This window comes from Bos taurus, chromosome 9 (assembly GCF_002263795.3).
Source record: "Bos taurus isolate L1 Dominette 01449 registration number 42190680 breed Hereford chromosome 9, ARS-UCD2.0, whole genome shotgun sequence".
Classification (NCBI taxonomy): Eukaryota; Metazoa; Chordata; class Mammalia; order Artiodactyla; family Bovidae; genus Bos; species Bos taurus.
In genome coordinates this window covers 39,327,518-39,342,667 of record NC_037336.1, presented here as the reverse complement: position 1 = coordinate 39,342,667, position 15,150 = coordinate 39,327,518, and the positions used below count along the sequence as shown (strand labels likewise).

The window sequence follows — 15,150 nt, the reverse complement described above, 5'->3', positions numbered from 1 at the left end:
TATATGGCATTTTGCACTTTACTACATTCTTGCACCCATCTCCTATCATTATTGGCATTATTAAATTTACAGAATTGAAAAGTTCTATTTTAAAGATTATTATACATTATCTACTCCCAATTCAAAAACCTCTGTTAGTTTCTCTTAGTCTGATACACAAGGCGTTTCACACTTATAACCCTATATAATTTGCTTTCTTGACCTCCACCAATTTCCTTCCTCCCTTTTCCATTTAAAAACAAAAACAAAAAACCTCCTCAGGTTGTTTTATAGGTGACTGATTCTTGGTGAACAATACTCATTCCTAATGTTTTATCTAATGACAACATCCCTTTCTATGTGTTCACAGGTCACTTTCTTAAATTCCAGTATACAGTGTAGTTATTGCCTGAGATTGCTGTTAGATTTACCAATTTTAAACCACTTTTTCTCTTCTTTGTTGAAAAGCTAGCATTATTGTTCTCTATGATTTCTTTTTTTTTTTTCAAGAAGGTATTAAATATTTTATAGATTACACATGATAATGGATAATACACAAGCTTCATTCCCATCTATAACTTTATCTGGTACCATAATTCAATTTAGATATATTGCATAGGATGTGCCAACAATGATTAATAACCAAAAAAATAAAACAAACTCCATGACTTTGCATGGATGACCCTTTTAATGGTGAACTCCAGGTCACAACACAGTAACTGTCAGTTCAACTACACCAAGGTTCTGAAGACAACAGCTTCTCCACCAAGCAGGTTGTAAATAAATTTCAAATGGAACCTGGCATCACCCTGAAGGAACTTCACACTGTTGGGGTACTTTACCAAAATGGCTTCAGAGTAGACTAACTTTACACAGCACATTAAAAAAAAAAAAAAGACATTTATTCAGCATCATGATCAGACTGTTACATTTAGCAATCAACAGCACGGGTACAAAAAAGAAAAATCTACATTAAAACCCTTTGTTGGAATGCTTTACACTTTCCAAAGAACAGAAACTAAAATAACCTGTTATACAATTAGTCACAAGTACAGTCCTTGAGTTTTTTGCCCATACACATGAGTATTGTCTAAAACATGTCTTCTTTGTAGCAGCTAGGCCCTGCCACCACTGTGCTTGGCTGAGTTCACGAATCTGTTGTAACCTGTAGCTTCCCTGTCACTTTTCTGGCTCTCCTCTCCTGCTAAGCTTTGTTTCCTGGCAGTAATTAAAACCTTCCGCCACTGCCATAGCTACTGCTGCTGCTGGAGCCACCATAGCCACCTTGGTTTCGTGGTTTGGCAAAGTATTGGCCTCCACCACCATAGGTGGAGAGAGCTTCTGTCTCCAAAGTTTCCTCCTTTCATGGGTCCAAAATTTGAAGATTGATTGTTGTAATTGCCAAAATCATTGTAGCTTCTGCTACCTCCAAAATTACTTCCATCATTACCAGATCCATTATATCCATCCCCTCTGCCACCATATCCGCCACCACCACGGCTGCCACCAAGGCCACCTCGACCACTGAAGTTTCCTCCATGAACAAAGTTGTCATTCCCACCAAAACCACCTCCACGACCGCCACCAAAGTTTCCAGAACCACTTCGACCTCTCTGGCTGAATGAAGCACTAGCCATCTCTTGGTTAGACAGTGCTTTTCTCACTTCACAGTTGTGGCCATTCACAGTGTGGTATTTCTGAATGACAATCTTGTCTGCAGAGTCAATGTCATCAAAGAGTACGAAAGCAAAGCCTCTCTTTTTGCCACTGCCTTGGTCAGTCATGATTTCAATCACTTCAATTTTCCCATACTGTTCAAAATAATCTCTCAGGTGATGTTCTTCAGTGTCTTCTTTAATGCCACCAACAAAAATCTTTTTCACAGTTAAGTGGGCACCAGGTCTGTGAGAATCTTCTCTTGAGACGGCCCTCTTTGGTTCCGCAACTCTTCGTCCACCTTGTGTGGCCTTGCATTCATGGCCGCATCCACCTCCTCCACTGTGGTGTATGTGTCAAACCCGAAGCCTCTGGAGCGCTCGGTGTTTGGATCCCTCATTACCACACAGTCTGTGAGCGTTCCCCATTGCTCAAAATGGCTCCTCAGACTCTCGGTTGTTTCAAAGCTCAATCCTCTGATGAAGAGCTTCCGCAGCTGTTCAGGTTCTTTGGGAGACTCTGATTTAGACATGATGGCAGTGAAGGTGGGGAAGACTTCAACGAAAGCTCTCTATGATTTCTTAAAGGTTACTAATACTTAATACTCTGTGATCACATCTCCATAGCTGTATTCTAACTCTGAAAAGTAATTTAGTTTATTCCTAGAGATACTCTTTTGATACTCATTGGAATTTTCTTAAGTTTAAATAATGTGTTCAATTTGAGCTTTTCTTATATCATTCTTACAAGCTATGCCTTAACTTTTTTGGTTGCCCTTCTTTTGGGTTTTTACATTAATTTGCCCTAGATCACTTTGAAAAGTTGCTTGGATATATTTTATAAATAAATTAAATATATGCTCTTTACAAGTCTGAGCCAACTGAAGAAGGTTTGTGGGCGGACACATTGCTTTCATGTTACTTTATTGGAATTACTTATGGTCCTGTCGGGAATACAATTTTCAGGACTTCTCATTTCTCTTATTAATAATGGCTATTTTTGAAAAACTAAGTATTTCTATTACCTCCTTAATCCTTACTAAAGCTCTTGAGTTTGGTAATATTTCAATATACAGGTGGGAAAATGGAGGCTCAGAGAGGTTAAGTGTTATTAAGTAGGTGAGACAGAATCAAAACCCAAAGCTTGTGCTTTCTGCTTCTGCTCTTCATACTGCCCATGGTAAATAATTCCTTTGCAGAGTCTTTACTTTAGGTTCTTACCTCTGTTTTCCATGGATTTAAAAAAAAACCATACATGGAAGACAAGGACCAATATTTCTTTGAATATTACATATTTGGGAACATCAGGGGACTTTTTTTTTTAGCCAAGATTTCTAGTACTTGTATTGCATTCACCCAGATTTCCAGCTTTTCTCTCCTTGTTCTTACGTTTAATTACTATTAATGAGGGAAGTACTTATAATTTGTTAGAAACAGAGGTTTGTTGCTTTTGTTTAAATGGTTATCTTCTTATTTTGTGCTTCCACTAGATGGCAGGAATAACCAAATAATGCAGTGATGAGCAGTAGGGAGTAAAAACCACAAAGGCATAGGGAAAGAAGAAATACAGGTAGAGGGATAGTAAGATTGTCCGGCACTTAGAGTTGAGTTTTTAATATAAATAAGAAATAAGAAAGTTGCAGATTTGCAACCTGGTTAGTGTTGTGTGTTCAAATGTAGAGCAGTAAGTAAAGAGAATTTATCAGGGGCTTTTCTCCTGTTAGGAAGTTGTGTTTTTGTTTGTAATTGGCCAGAAAGAAAAGTTAACTTCAGTATTTTCATGCCAGGTATCTATTTTGCTCATTCTGAATTTTGCTTCTCTTCTGCTTCCTTAAATATTTTATAAGTGTGAGTGAGTGAAAGTTGCTCAGTCGTGTTCGACTCTTTGTGACCCCATGGACTATCCAGTCCATGGAATTCTCCAGGCCAGAATATTGAAGTGGGGAGCCTTTCCCTTCTCCAGGGGACCTTCCCAACCCAGGGATCAAACCCAGGTCTCCCACATTGTAGGCGGATTCTTTACCAGCTGAGCCACAAGGGAAGCCCTAAATATTATATAGATTTGTAGTTAATCTTAGTGGGTCCTGCTTTTCTATTCAGTCCATCCTGTTTTTTTTTTTTTTTTTAATTTTGGTTACACTGTGTGGCCTGTGGGATCTTAGTTTCCCAACCAGAATGAGGGATTGAACCCAGGCCACGGCAGTTAAAGTGCCTAATCCTAACCACTAGACTATCAGGGAACTCCCAGTCCATCCTTATTTTTATGGTTACTTTTAAGTGTGACTACTCCTTATGGGGCTTCCCAGGTGGCTCAATGGTAAAGAATCCACCTGCCAAGCAGGAGATGTGGGTTCCATTCCTGGGTGCAGAGATCCCTTGGAGAAGGGAATGGCAACCCACTCCAATATTCTTGCCTGGGAAATCCCATGGACAGAGGAGCCTGGTGGGCTATAGTCCCTGGAGTCGCGAAAGAGTCAGATATGACTTAGTGACTAAAACAACAAAGTAAACAACTTCTTGTATATAAAGATGATAATGAATCAAGTAATAGGTTAGTTTTAATTAGTGTTCCTTTAAAGTCTATCGTAAATCCAATTACCTCAGTTACTTTTTTTCTTCTTTGCCTTTGTCTGTGTTAGTGGCCATATCTACATCTATGGTCGTTGTTTATTTATTTTAACCTTTCTCATTTCCTAATTCTTATTCTACTTTAATGTATATATCAGATCAGATCAGATCAGTCGCTCAGTCGTGTCCGACTCTTTGCGACCCCATGAATCGCAGCACGCCAGACCTCCCTGTCCATCACCAACTCCCGGAGTTCACTGAGACTCACGTCCATCGAGTCAGTGATGCCATCCAGCCATCTCATCCTCTGTCGGCCCCTTCTCCTCTTGCCCCCAATCCCTCCCAGCATCAGAGTCTTTTCCAATGAGTTAACTCTTCGCATGAGGTGGCCAAAGTACTGGAGTTTCAGCTTTAGCATCATTCCTTCCAAAGAAATCCCAGGGCTGATCTCCTTCAGAATGGACTGGTTGGATCTCCTTGAAGTCCAAGGGACTCTCAAGAGTCTTCTCCAACACCACAGTTCAAAAGCATCAATTCTTCGGCGCTCAGCCTTCTTCACAGTCCAACTCTCACATCCATACATGACCACAGGAAAAACCATAGCCTTGACTAGACGAACCTTTGTTGGCAAAGTAATGTCTCTGCTTTTGAATATGCTCTCTAGGTTGATCATAACTTTCCTTCCAAGGAGTAAGCATCTTTTAATTTCATGGCTGCAGTCACCATCTGCAGTGATTTTGGAGCACAGAAAAATAAAGTCTGACACTGTTTCCACTGTTTCCCCATCTATTTCCCATGAAGTGATGGGACCGGATGCCATGATCTTCGTTTTCTGAATGTTGAGCTTTAAGCCAACTTTTTCACTCTCCACTTTCACTTTCATCAAGAGGCTTTTTAGTTCCTCTTCACTTTCTGCCATAAGGGTGGTGTCATCTGCATAGCTGAGGATATTGATATTTCTCCCGGCAATCTTGATTCCAGCTTGTGTTTCTTCCAGTCCAGCGTTTCTCATGATGTACTCTGCATAGAAGTTAAATAAGCAGGGTGACAATATACAGCCTTGACGAACTCCTTTTCCTATTTGGAACCAGTCTGTTGTTCCATGTCCAGTTCTAACTGTTGCTTCCTGACCTGCATACAAATTTCTCAAGAGGCAGATCAGGTGGTCTGGTATTCCCATCTCGTTCAGAATTTTCCACAGTTTATTGTGATCCATACAGTCAAAGGCTTTGGCATAGTCAGTAAAGCAGAAATAGATGTTTTTTCTGGAACTCTCTTGCTTTTTCTATGATCCAGCAGATGTTGGCAATTTGATCTCTGGTTCCTCTGCCTTTTCTAAAACCAGCTTGAACATCAGGAAGTTCACGGTTCACGTATTGCTGAAGCCTGGCTTGGAGAATTTTGAGCATTACTTTACTAGCTTGTGAGATGAGTGCAATTGTGCGGTAGTTTGAGCATATAATAATGAAAATAACTACCATAGATTAGGTCAGATACTTTATTAAATGTAATCCTTTCTACACCTTTTACAAAGGTAATTCTATGAGTCTGCTCAGGCTGCCATAACAAAATACCATAGACTGACTGGGTAGCTTATAAACAATAGAAATTTATTTTCTCACAGTTCTAAGAGTCCAGGTTTCTGCTGAGGACTCTCTTGCTGGCTTTTTGCTATGTGCTCACAAGGCTTTTCCTTGGGGAGGAAGGGAAGGAGGGAGAAGAGGAAAGAAAGGTTGAAGTTTTCTAGTGTCTCCTCTTCAAAACACTAACCCTATGGGATCAGACCCATCCTTATGACATATCTCATTTCACCTGAATTGTTTCCATAGAGGCCTCATTTCCAAATGTAACCACACTAGAAATTAAGCAAATACTTGATTCATAATGGTAATATTATTCCCATGTTGTGGATGAAGAAATTGAGACCAGTTTACTTTTGTGCAGAGTGAAGAGGTAATAAGTGGCAGAATCAGGATCTGATCTGATCTCTGACTGCAAATCTCCTGGTATTTCTCATCAACACTGTGGTCAACCTACTGTGCCCTTTTCCAGTGTTTTTACTCATGGACACAGTCACACTTAAGGTGTTACTTTTGCTTAGAATTGATCCATTGAAAAAATTTTCAAACTGGGGCTTTCCTTCTGACTCTTAACTGATTTGTCTCCAACCCCCTTACTTCTGTTTAAGCAAGTTTTTATCCTGGTTAAACAGAACTAAGGTGTTAGAAGACAAATTGGTGGCTCGGACGGTAAAGAATTTGCCTGCAATGCAGGAGACCTAGGTTTGATCCCTGGAGAAGGAAGTGACAACCCATTCCAGTATTCTTTACTGGGGGATTCCATGGACAAAGGAGCCTGGTGGGCTACTGTGCGTGTGGTCACAAAGAGTCGGACACGACTGAGTAAGTAACACCTTCTTTCACTTTAGGAAACTCAGCAGGGGCCACGGGACTGGAAAAGGTCAGCTTTCATTCCACTCTCAGATTTTTCAAACTACTGTACAGTTGGCTCATTTCACATCCTAGCAAGGTTATGCTCAAAATCCTTCAAGCTAGGTAGGCTTCAGCAGTCCATAAACTGAGAACTTCCAGATGTACATGCTGGGTTTAGAAAAGGCAAAGATCAAATTGCCAACATTTGTTGGACCATAGAGAAAGCAAGGGAATTCCAGAAAAACATCTACTTCTGCTTCGTTGACTATGGTGAAAGCCTTTGTGTGGATCACAACACACTGTGGAAATTCTTAAAAGAAATGGGACTACCAAACTACCTTATTGGTCTGAGAAACCTGTATGCATGTCAAGAAGCAACAGTTAGAACCGGACATGAAACAACTGTTTGACTATTTGGGTCTTTTGCGTTTCCATACACATTTAAAAATTGTTTGTTTTAGTTCTCTGCCATTGGTAATTTGATAGGAATCCAATTGCATTGGAATCTATAGGGCATTATGGTCGTCTTAACGTGATTCTTCCAGCTCGTGAACACAGTGTGTCTGTCCATGTGTTTGTGTCATCTTCAGTTTCTTTCATCCGTTGTCTTACAGTTTTCCAAGTATAGGTCTTTTACCTTCCTAAGTAGGTTTTTTCCTAGGTATTTTATTCTTTTTGACATGATTGTTAATGGGGTTGTTTCCTTAATTTCTCTGCTAGTGTGCTGTTAAGTGTATAGAAATGCAACAGATTTCTGTGTATATTCATTGATAAGATCTAGTAGATATTTGGTGGCATCTTTATGATTTTCTTTGTATAGTATCCTGTCATCTGCAAACAGTGATTTCTTTTAAAGAGCAGAAGTTTTAAATTTTTGTAATATCTACTTTATCCATTTTTTCCTTTAATGGTATGTTTATGCAGTGTTTTGTTTAAGAAACCTTTGCTTATCTCAAGGTTGCAAAGACTTTTTTCATATATATATGCATATATATAATTTGTTATAATTTATATTATATATATTATTGAAGTCATATCTTACATTTAGAGTTATGATCCATTTTGAGTTAATTTTTGTGTATGATGTGAGCTAAGGGTAATGTTCTTAAAACTTGCTACCTCATTTCATTTTTTATTTCTTTCTTAAAATCTTATGGATGAACACATGCCTGTATGGTTTGCATTGCAAAAGCTGTTTCAGGGGAGACTGGAATTTACATATGTTGTTCTCCAGAATGACTCTGACTTCAGTAATGCTGCCACAACAGTGAGTGGGGCTTTATTAACTTGGCCACTGAAAGAGTCAGGGTTTGGTAAAATTATGAGAAAGTTTGTCATTATTCTGATCAAATTTTAGATCAGAATTTAAAAAGTATATTTGGTTTATAAAAGTATCCCTGAGGAATATTTGTTTGGGGTAGTAAGGAAAGGTGTTATGTACATGTGTTGGCATGCTTATGTCTGTTTTATATACATTAGCAATGTGATTTTCTCTTAGTTATCCATAAGAAGGAAAAGGCAAACTACAAAAGATATGTATGTCCATGCACATGGAGATTATTCCCATCTTATGAGCTAATGGGAAGATGGAAGAAAAGTGCTGGGTAGCTCCAATTGGGACAGAATATGAGATATTTCCTGTTCATGACATCATCTGTCTTGTGGCAGCTCTTCCTAAGTAATTAAGTTGGATGACTTTTTATGCATAACCTTGCCTCAGCTGAATGTTATTCGTATATTTCCATTTAGCTTCCTTCAGGTTCGGTCTTCTTATGTGTAGAATGAGGTGACCAAACTTCACTAATGTATTTTCCAAACTTTTTTCATTCATGTGTCATCTTTATAACTTTAGTCATGTCCATGTAGTATCCATAGTGTTGTTCACTGGAGATTTTTCTTTATATTGATTTCTCTTTTTAAAAAGAAATTGTATGTTCCTACTCTATATGTTAAATGGTATATAATAACATAAATAATGCATTATAGATTATATCTGCCTGTATATCATTTAAAATTGTCTCATGTGCCACTTGAGTGTTACTACCACTCTGAGAAAACAACCTACTCTCTTATCTTGGTGGTTCTTTTCTGTCTTGAACACTTTAGGTTGCTTTTCTTTGCTCATATAGTTGAGATTCTTTGTTGACGTTTTCTTGGTGGCCTCCACCATATAAAAAACACTAGTTCAATTTAATAGTCAAAGTTTGAACAGCCATATTTATAGACCTTTGCTATATTAACCCATCTATCTTAGTAGATTAAAATTTTATATCTTGTTTTACATTTTCTAAAAAATTAATAATCATAGTAAACATGATATACTCTTGTGCTGAGCATTGGTTTAGAAGAACTTCAAAACTGAAAAATTATTAGGTTGGTACAAAATTGTGGTTTCAGACTGTGAATTTTAAATCATTATAAGTAGCTCAAATACATCTGTGTTAATCAAAATAAGAACCATTAAAATCAATACATTTTTGCTATCAAAAATAAAGTTTGTTTATTTTTGTAGCATAAAAATCTGTGCTTCAGGAGTCAACTTCTTGGAAAGCATTTTTTGCATTGTTCTGCTGGTTGTGGAAGCATTTTCCCTGCAAAAAGTTGTCAAGATGCTTGAAGAAGTAGTATTCGGTTGGTGAGAGGTCATGAATATGCTGGATGAGGCAGAACTTTGTAGTGCAGTGTGTGCAACTTTTGAAACATTGATTGGCGACGTGTAGTTAGGTGTTGTCTGCAGAAGAATTGGGCCCTTTCTGTTGACCCATGCCAGCTGCAGGCATTGCAGTTTTCAGTGTACCTCATTGATTTGCTGACATACTTCTCAGATGTAATGGTTTCACCAGAACTCAGAAAAGCTGTAGTGGAGCAGACAGGCAGCACCAAACAGTGACCATGACCTTTTTTGGTGCCAGTTTGGCTTTGGGAAGTGCTTTAGAGTTTCTTGTCCAACCGTTGAGCTGGTTGTCACCAATTGTCATGTAAAATCCACTTTTTTTGCAGGTCACAATCTGATTGAGAAATGTTTCAGTTGTTGCATAGAGTAAGAGAAAATGACACTTCAAAATGACAATTTTTTTGATTTCCGGTCAGTTCACAAGGCACACACCTACAGAGCTTTTTCACCTTTCCAATTTGCTCCAAATGCTGAATGACCATAGAATGGTTGATGTTGAGCTTTTTGGCAACTTCTCGTATAGTTGTAAGAGGATCAGCTTCGATGATGCTCTCAACTGGTCATTGTCAACTTCCAATGGCCAACCACTATGCTCCTCACCTTCAAGGTTATTGTCTCCTTTGCAAAACTTCTTGAACCACCACTGCACTGTACGTTGGTTAGCAGTTCCTGGGCCAAATACATTGTTGATGTTGTGAGCTGTCTCCGCTGCTTTATGACCCCTTTTGAACTCGGATAAGAAAGTCCCTCAAATTTGCTTTTTGTCTAACATCATCTCCATAGTCTAGGATAAATATAAAATAAACAGCAATAGTAAATCATAAGCAGAAAACCATAAAGCAGGAAATTCACATTAAAATTATATATAGTATAACCACATTTATTTAGAATGTATTCCAATATCAAACATCAAGTTTCAACAATGCAAAAACTGCGGTTATTTTGGCACCAACCTAATGCATGGCTCAGTGAACTAAACACAGAAATATAGTCATGAGATTAAATGATAGAAGGATGGGACCATCACATTTTTCAGGGATCAGTTTTGTGCTACTTACCTTTTTTAGATAAGACATTAAAGAGTTCCATTTATTTAGAATGCAGCTAATTTGTAACTGAATTTTAAAGGTATGTTGGTCTTTAAAAAAATTTTTTTTAACGACCTAATGTGTGCTTTTAGATTTCTTCAGAGGCCCCACGGTATCAAATATCCGCCTGGCTGGTTTAGAGTATGTTCTACACTTCACTGCACTGAATGGGAAGATTTACTTTCGAAGCTATAAGTAAGTGCATTTACATGTTGTTATTAATCATCAAGGTTAGCATTTTAGTGTGACTATTTAATAGAGCTCAAACTGAGAATTGGTGTCTGACCAGAAGTTTGGAGAGTTTGCAAATTTGGAGAGTTTGCAAAATAGCAGTGACAAATTCTGTGCTGGTCCTCAGGTCTGTCACTCCCCTGCTAACTTCTGCCTCTCGGAAACCCTGCTTTTCCAGGACTCTGGAGCCTCGGACACTTTGTCTGAGCTCAAAACATGTATTCAGTCTTGACTTGCCCTACTTTTGTGCAGTATTTCCTTATTTTTCTTGACTGGACTTAGAGCACCAAGCTACAGGTCTTAAGCCGGCTAAAGCAAATCTCAAAACCCTGAGTCTAAAAAATGGAGTCTGATGGGAATAAGAACATTTAATGACTAGATTCATTTTACCTTCATTCTCCAGCCCAGGCCTTCTACCTTACCCCCAACACAATATAAATATAAATCTGAACAAGCTGATTTAGTTTTCATTAAAAATCTAATGACATATTACAACTGAGTCTTTTGAGATAAGCATGACTTTTTCCCCCCCGTATTTAAAATAAAGTTCTAGTGCTGATGATGGAGCCCACACTTTCCTAAAGAATACATTGACTCCCACAGACTGCCTGTACACTGACATCAGAGTGTTGTCTGTTTTACACTGTGCCGTGGCAGTGCAGCCTGAGTGCTAACAGCCCAGGGTTGGCAGTGTCTTCTGTGCAAATGTGCTATTTGTGCAACTATCTGTGGACTTCAGCATTTCATCCATGGTTTTAATTTTGTTTTTGTCATAATGGAATACCTGATTGACCAGCTTGTGTCCAATGAACATCTAAATGAACTAAATGTTCACCTGGTTTTGTTTTTGGTCAGTAATTTCCGTCTTTTTTTCAAGTGTGTATGGAGTCAGAGATATTCAGTTCTTTTCACCCCATGAATGGTACCCCTATTTCTGGTTTTCTTTTTTTTTTTTTCTTATAATTAGTTGAGATTGAAAACCCTTTTAGTCTGTTGTTTGAACTTCCAAACTTGCTTTTGGGACTTTTAAGAACTAAAAGCCTAACTAAACTATTTATGATATTTTGACTCCACTTATTCTAGTGTAAATAGAATGCTAGATTTTAAGTAAAAAGAATAGATATGCAACAAGCAATGAAGGTTTACTGTATAGCACAGAAAACTATAGTCAATATCTTGTGATAACCTATAATAGAAAATAATTTCAAAGATAATATATGTGTGTATGTATAACTGAATCACCTTGCTGTGTACCTGAAACATTGTAAGTCAACTGTACTTCAATAAAATCTATATATATATATTTCCCTGGTGGCTCAGATGGTAAAACGTCTGCCTACAATGTGGGAGACCCGGGTTCAATCCCTGGGTCGGGAAGATCTCCTGGAGAAGGAAATGGCAACCCACTCAAGTATTCTTGCCTGGAAAATCCCATGGACAGAGGAGCCTGTAGGCTACAGTCCATGGGGTCGCAAAGAGCTGGACACGACTGAGCAACTTCACTTTCATATATTAAGAAAAAAATGTATATAAAATAGGTGACTCCTATTTATAGAGCAAGAAATAAAAGATGAAAAATCACTAACATAAAATCTTTTTGAAAACTTATGTTAAACAAGGAGACCCTGGGAATACAGTGGAACTAAAATGTAAAGATAAAAATCTTTGAGAAAGAGAAATGGATAGTAACAATAATCTAAAACTCTTTCATGGTGAACAGTTTCAAAGAAAGTATTCTCTTATGTCAGAACTTACATTTAGTGAGATTTTCCTGGTGGTTCAGTGGTTAAGACTCTGGGGTATGTAGGTTCAAGCCCTGGTTGGGGAAATAAGATCTCACACGCTGCATGGCACAACCAAAAGTCTTTGGTTTTTTATTTTAAATTGTGTTTAGTGAAAGGAAAGATTAATTTGTTAAAAAAAAAAGAAAGAAATATAAAGAAAACAAAGCAAAATGGACAGAAAATTAGCAAATCAGACTTAAGAACAAGAATAAATTGACAGTGTAACTATAAATAACCATCCATCCACTTACTTTAAGAAGTATTTTATTATTGTTGAAATCACTGTTAGTATGACATCTCCCATTAAAATAAAAAAAAAATTTGAATTTTAAAAATTAGAAACCCTGCTGTAAAATTTTAATCCCAGGTTTTCATATCTATATCCCCTAATACCTATTAGCTATTGACTTGAAATAGAAAATGGACAGTGTGATTGAGAGCAAGCTGCTAGTGGGAGAATCCCTCTATGTGGATTAGCTTAGCTTCCTAGGGCTGTGCTCTGCTTAGGAGAGGAAGAGGTGGTCCCTGGAATGAGCATCAACTCTGAGCCTAGTGACCTAGCTCTGTGCCAGCCTTCACCACAGAACATGGTCAGGTCACCTCTCAGGGCTTCTGTTTTTTCTTTGCAAAGTGTAGTGATACCATTTAGGTAATTCTGAGGTACCTCTGGGATGGATAATTCTTTTTTCAGAAAGAGAGAGGTGCAGACAGAGGTAGGAATGTGCCAGAAAAGAGTTTCTATCCTCGTGTGACTTCTCAGGATTCTCACAGGCTGCTCTTGGGTGTCCTGCCCTCTTCCAGCCAGCCCTTAGGCAGAGTTAAGGTGATAGTTAATGTGTGTATGCAGTCACTCGGTCGTATCCCACTCTGCGACCCCATTGACTGTAGCTCACCAGGCTCCTCTGCCCATGGAATTTTCCAGATAGGAATACTTCAGTGGGTTGCCATTTCCTACCCCAGGGGACTTCCTGACCCTGGGATCAAACCTGAGTCTCCTGTGTTAGCAGGCGGATTTTTTACCACTGCACCATGGGGGGAGCCCCAATAGTTAATATTGACACTTATTAATTTGTGAAGATGAGTAAGGATTATAAAATGGTTTTGTGCTTTTTGGATGAAAAGAACTGTGAGTATGAAATTACATTAATAGACATTTTGACCTGACCTTTTGGGGAAATAAATCATAGTGTTACTGGCATCTTCCTGTATATCCTATAATAATTAATTCCTTGGAGAATTTTGTTCACTGTAGGGCCAGAACTGTTAGTATGAAACAGAAGATCTTTAATAACTGCCATGTATGCCTTTGCCATGGCATCGGGTAGGTTTTATGGGGAGAAATATGCAGAACAGGAAGTATTAGCATACCTTAAAAAGCAAACAACATTCTGGGCAGGGAGTTTAAGTACTGAAAACAGAATGTCAACAGAAGAGAGGGATGTGAAAGGGAGGAAAATAAGGAAATTACAATTTAAACAAGAGGGTAATGCCAGTCTTTCTCAAGAAATAGGCACATCATGCATAAATATATATAGAAATTACCGATTCACATGTCTAATAGCCTAAACCCATCCGAGAGGGAAGGAACTGGGTTCTGTTTGTCTTTGTGTCCCTGCTTCGTGTACCATGTAGTCTCCCAGAACTGAATGTCACGTTTGATTTAGAGCTTATAGGGAAACAAAAAGCAGAGCTTGAGGTTAGGATCTGAGATGGAGATTTACATGGGGTGTAAATATTCTGGGCAGTAGTAGGTATTTGACTGGAGATACAAAAGCCTGGAATCAGAATGTCTGCTTTAAAAACAAGTGTATTGTTTATGATGGCATTGAGGGTAAAGGAAATGGTTTTAATTTTATTTTTTAAGAGTTGATATTTAATAGAGTCTTCATGTATTTTCTTTAGTATGATCACAAAAATCCTTTATAAATCTCTTAATATATTTCCTCTGAGAAAGTGTAAATAGATGGTTGTTTGTTTTTTTTTAAAGATTAACATTTAATGATTTTAGATTCTAGATTTCATGATTAAATTCTGTTCATAAAAAGAAAAGATGATAGCTCTATCACGAGAAACCATATGCAGAGAACTGAAAGCTGGAGTAAGTTTCCTTCTATTTCTATCAAGTAGAAATAGAATAATAAGCATACTCAATGAAGTGATTAAGATCATCCACACATACTGTCTAGTATGGCACTATAATTAATTCATCAGTAAGTAGCAACATATATAGTTATATGTAGTTACATGGAAACAATCTTATTAACTTTCTATACTGCTCAAAAGATTACTCTGTTGGGAGGACACTTGCATAAATAAAAAGGTCCTTGGGTAATCTGACTCCATCAGGCATGCCATGCACTGTTCTGGATTGACAGGTTTTCCATTTACCTGAAATTAGCATTTTAAATGGAGAAGGAAATGGCAACCCACTCCAGTATTCTTGCCTGGAAAATCCCGTGGACAGAAGAGCCTAGTGGGCTGCTGTCCATAGGGTCGCACAGAGTCAGACACGACTGAAGCGACTTAGCATGCATGCATGCACTGGAGAAAGAAATGGCAATCCACTTCAGTATTCTTGCCTGGAGAATCCCAGGGACAGAGGAGCCTGGTGGGCTGCCGTCTATGGGGTCGCACAGAATCGGACACTACTGAAGCGACTTAGCAGCAGCAGCAGCGTTTTAAGTGGCAGAAATTCTTTTCATTTAAATTTTATGTATGTGACTTCCTTGATTTCTTAGG

At 38.2% G+C, this 15,150-nt stretch overlaps 1 protein-coding gene and 1 pseudogene across 2 annotated transcripts in view; one reads left to right on the top strand and one right to left on the bottom strand.

Annotated features, from left to right (window-relative positions):
• RPF2 (ribosome production factor 2 homolog) overlaps positions 1–15,150 on the top strand; it is a 38,805-nt gene that overhangs the window by 18,890 nt on the left and 4,765 nt on the right. For both annotated transcript variants that reach the window (XM_010808429.4, NM_001046083.2), the window contains 1 exon segment: positions 10,489–10,591. In XM_010808429.4, coding sequence (XP_010806731.1) covers positions 10,489–10,591 — 103 coding nt within the window.
• Positions 488–2,176, bottom strand: LOC512978 (heterogeneous nuclear ribonucleoprotein A1-like; annotated as a pseudogene).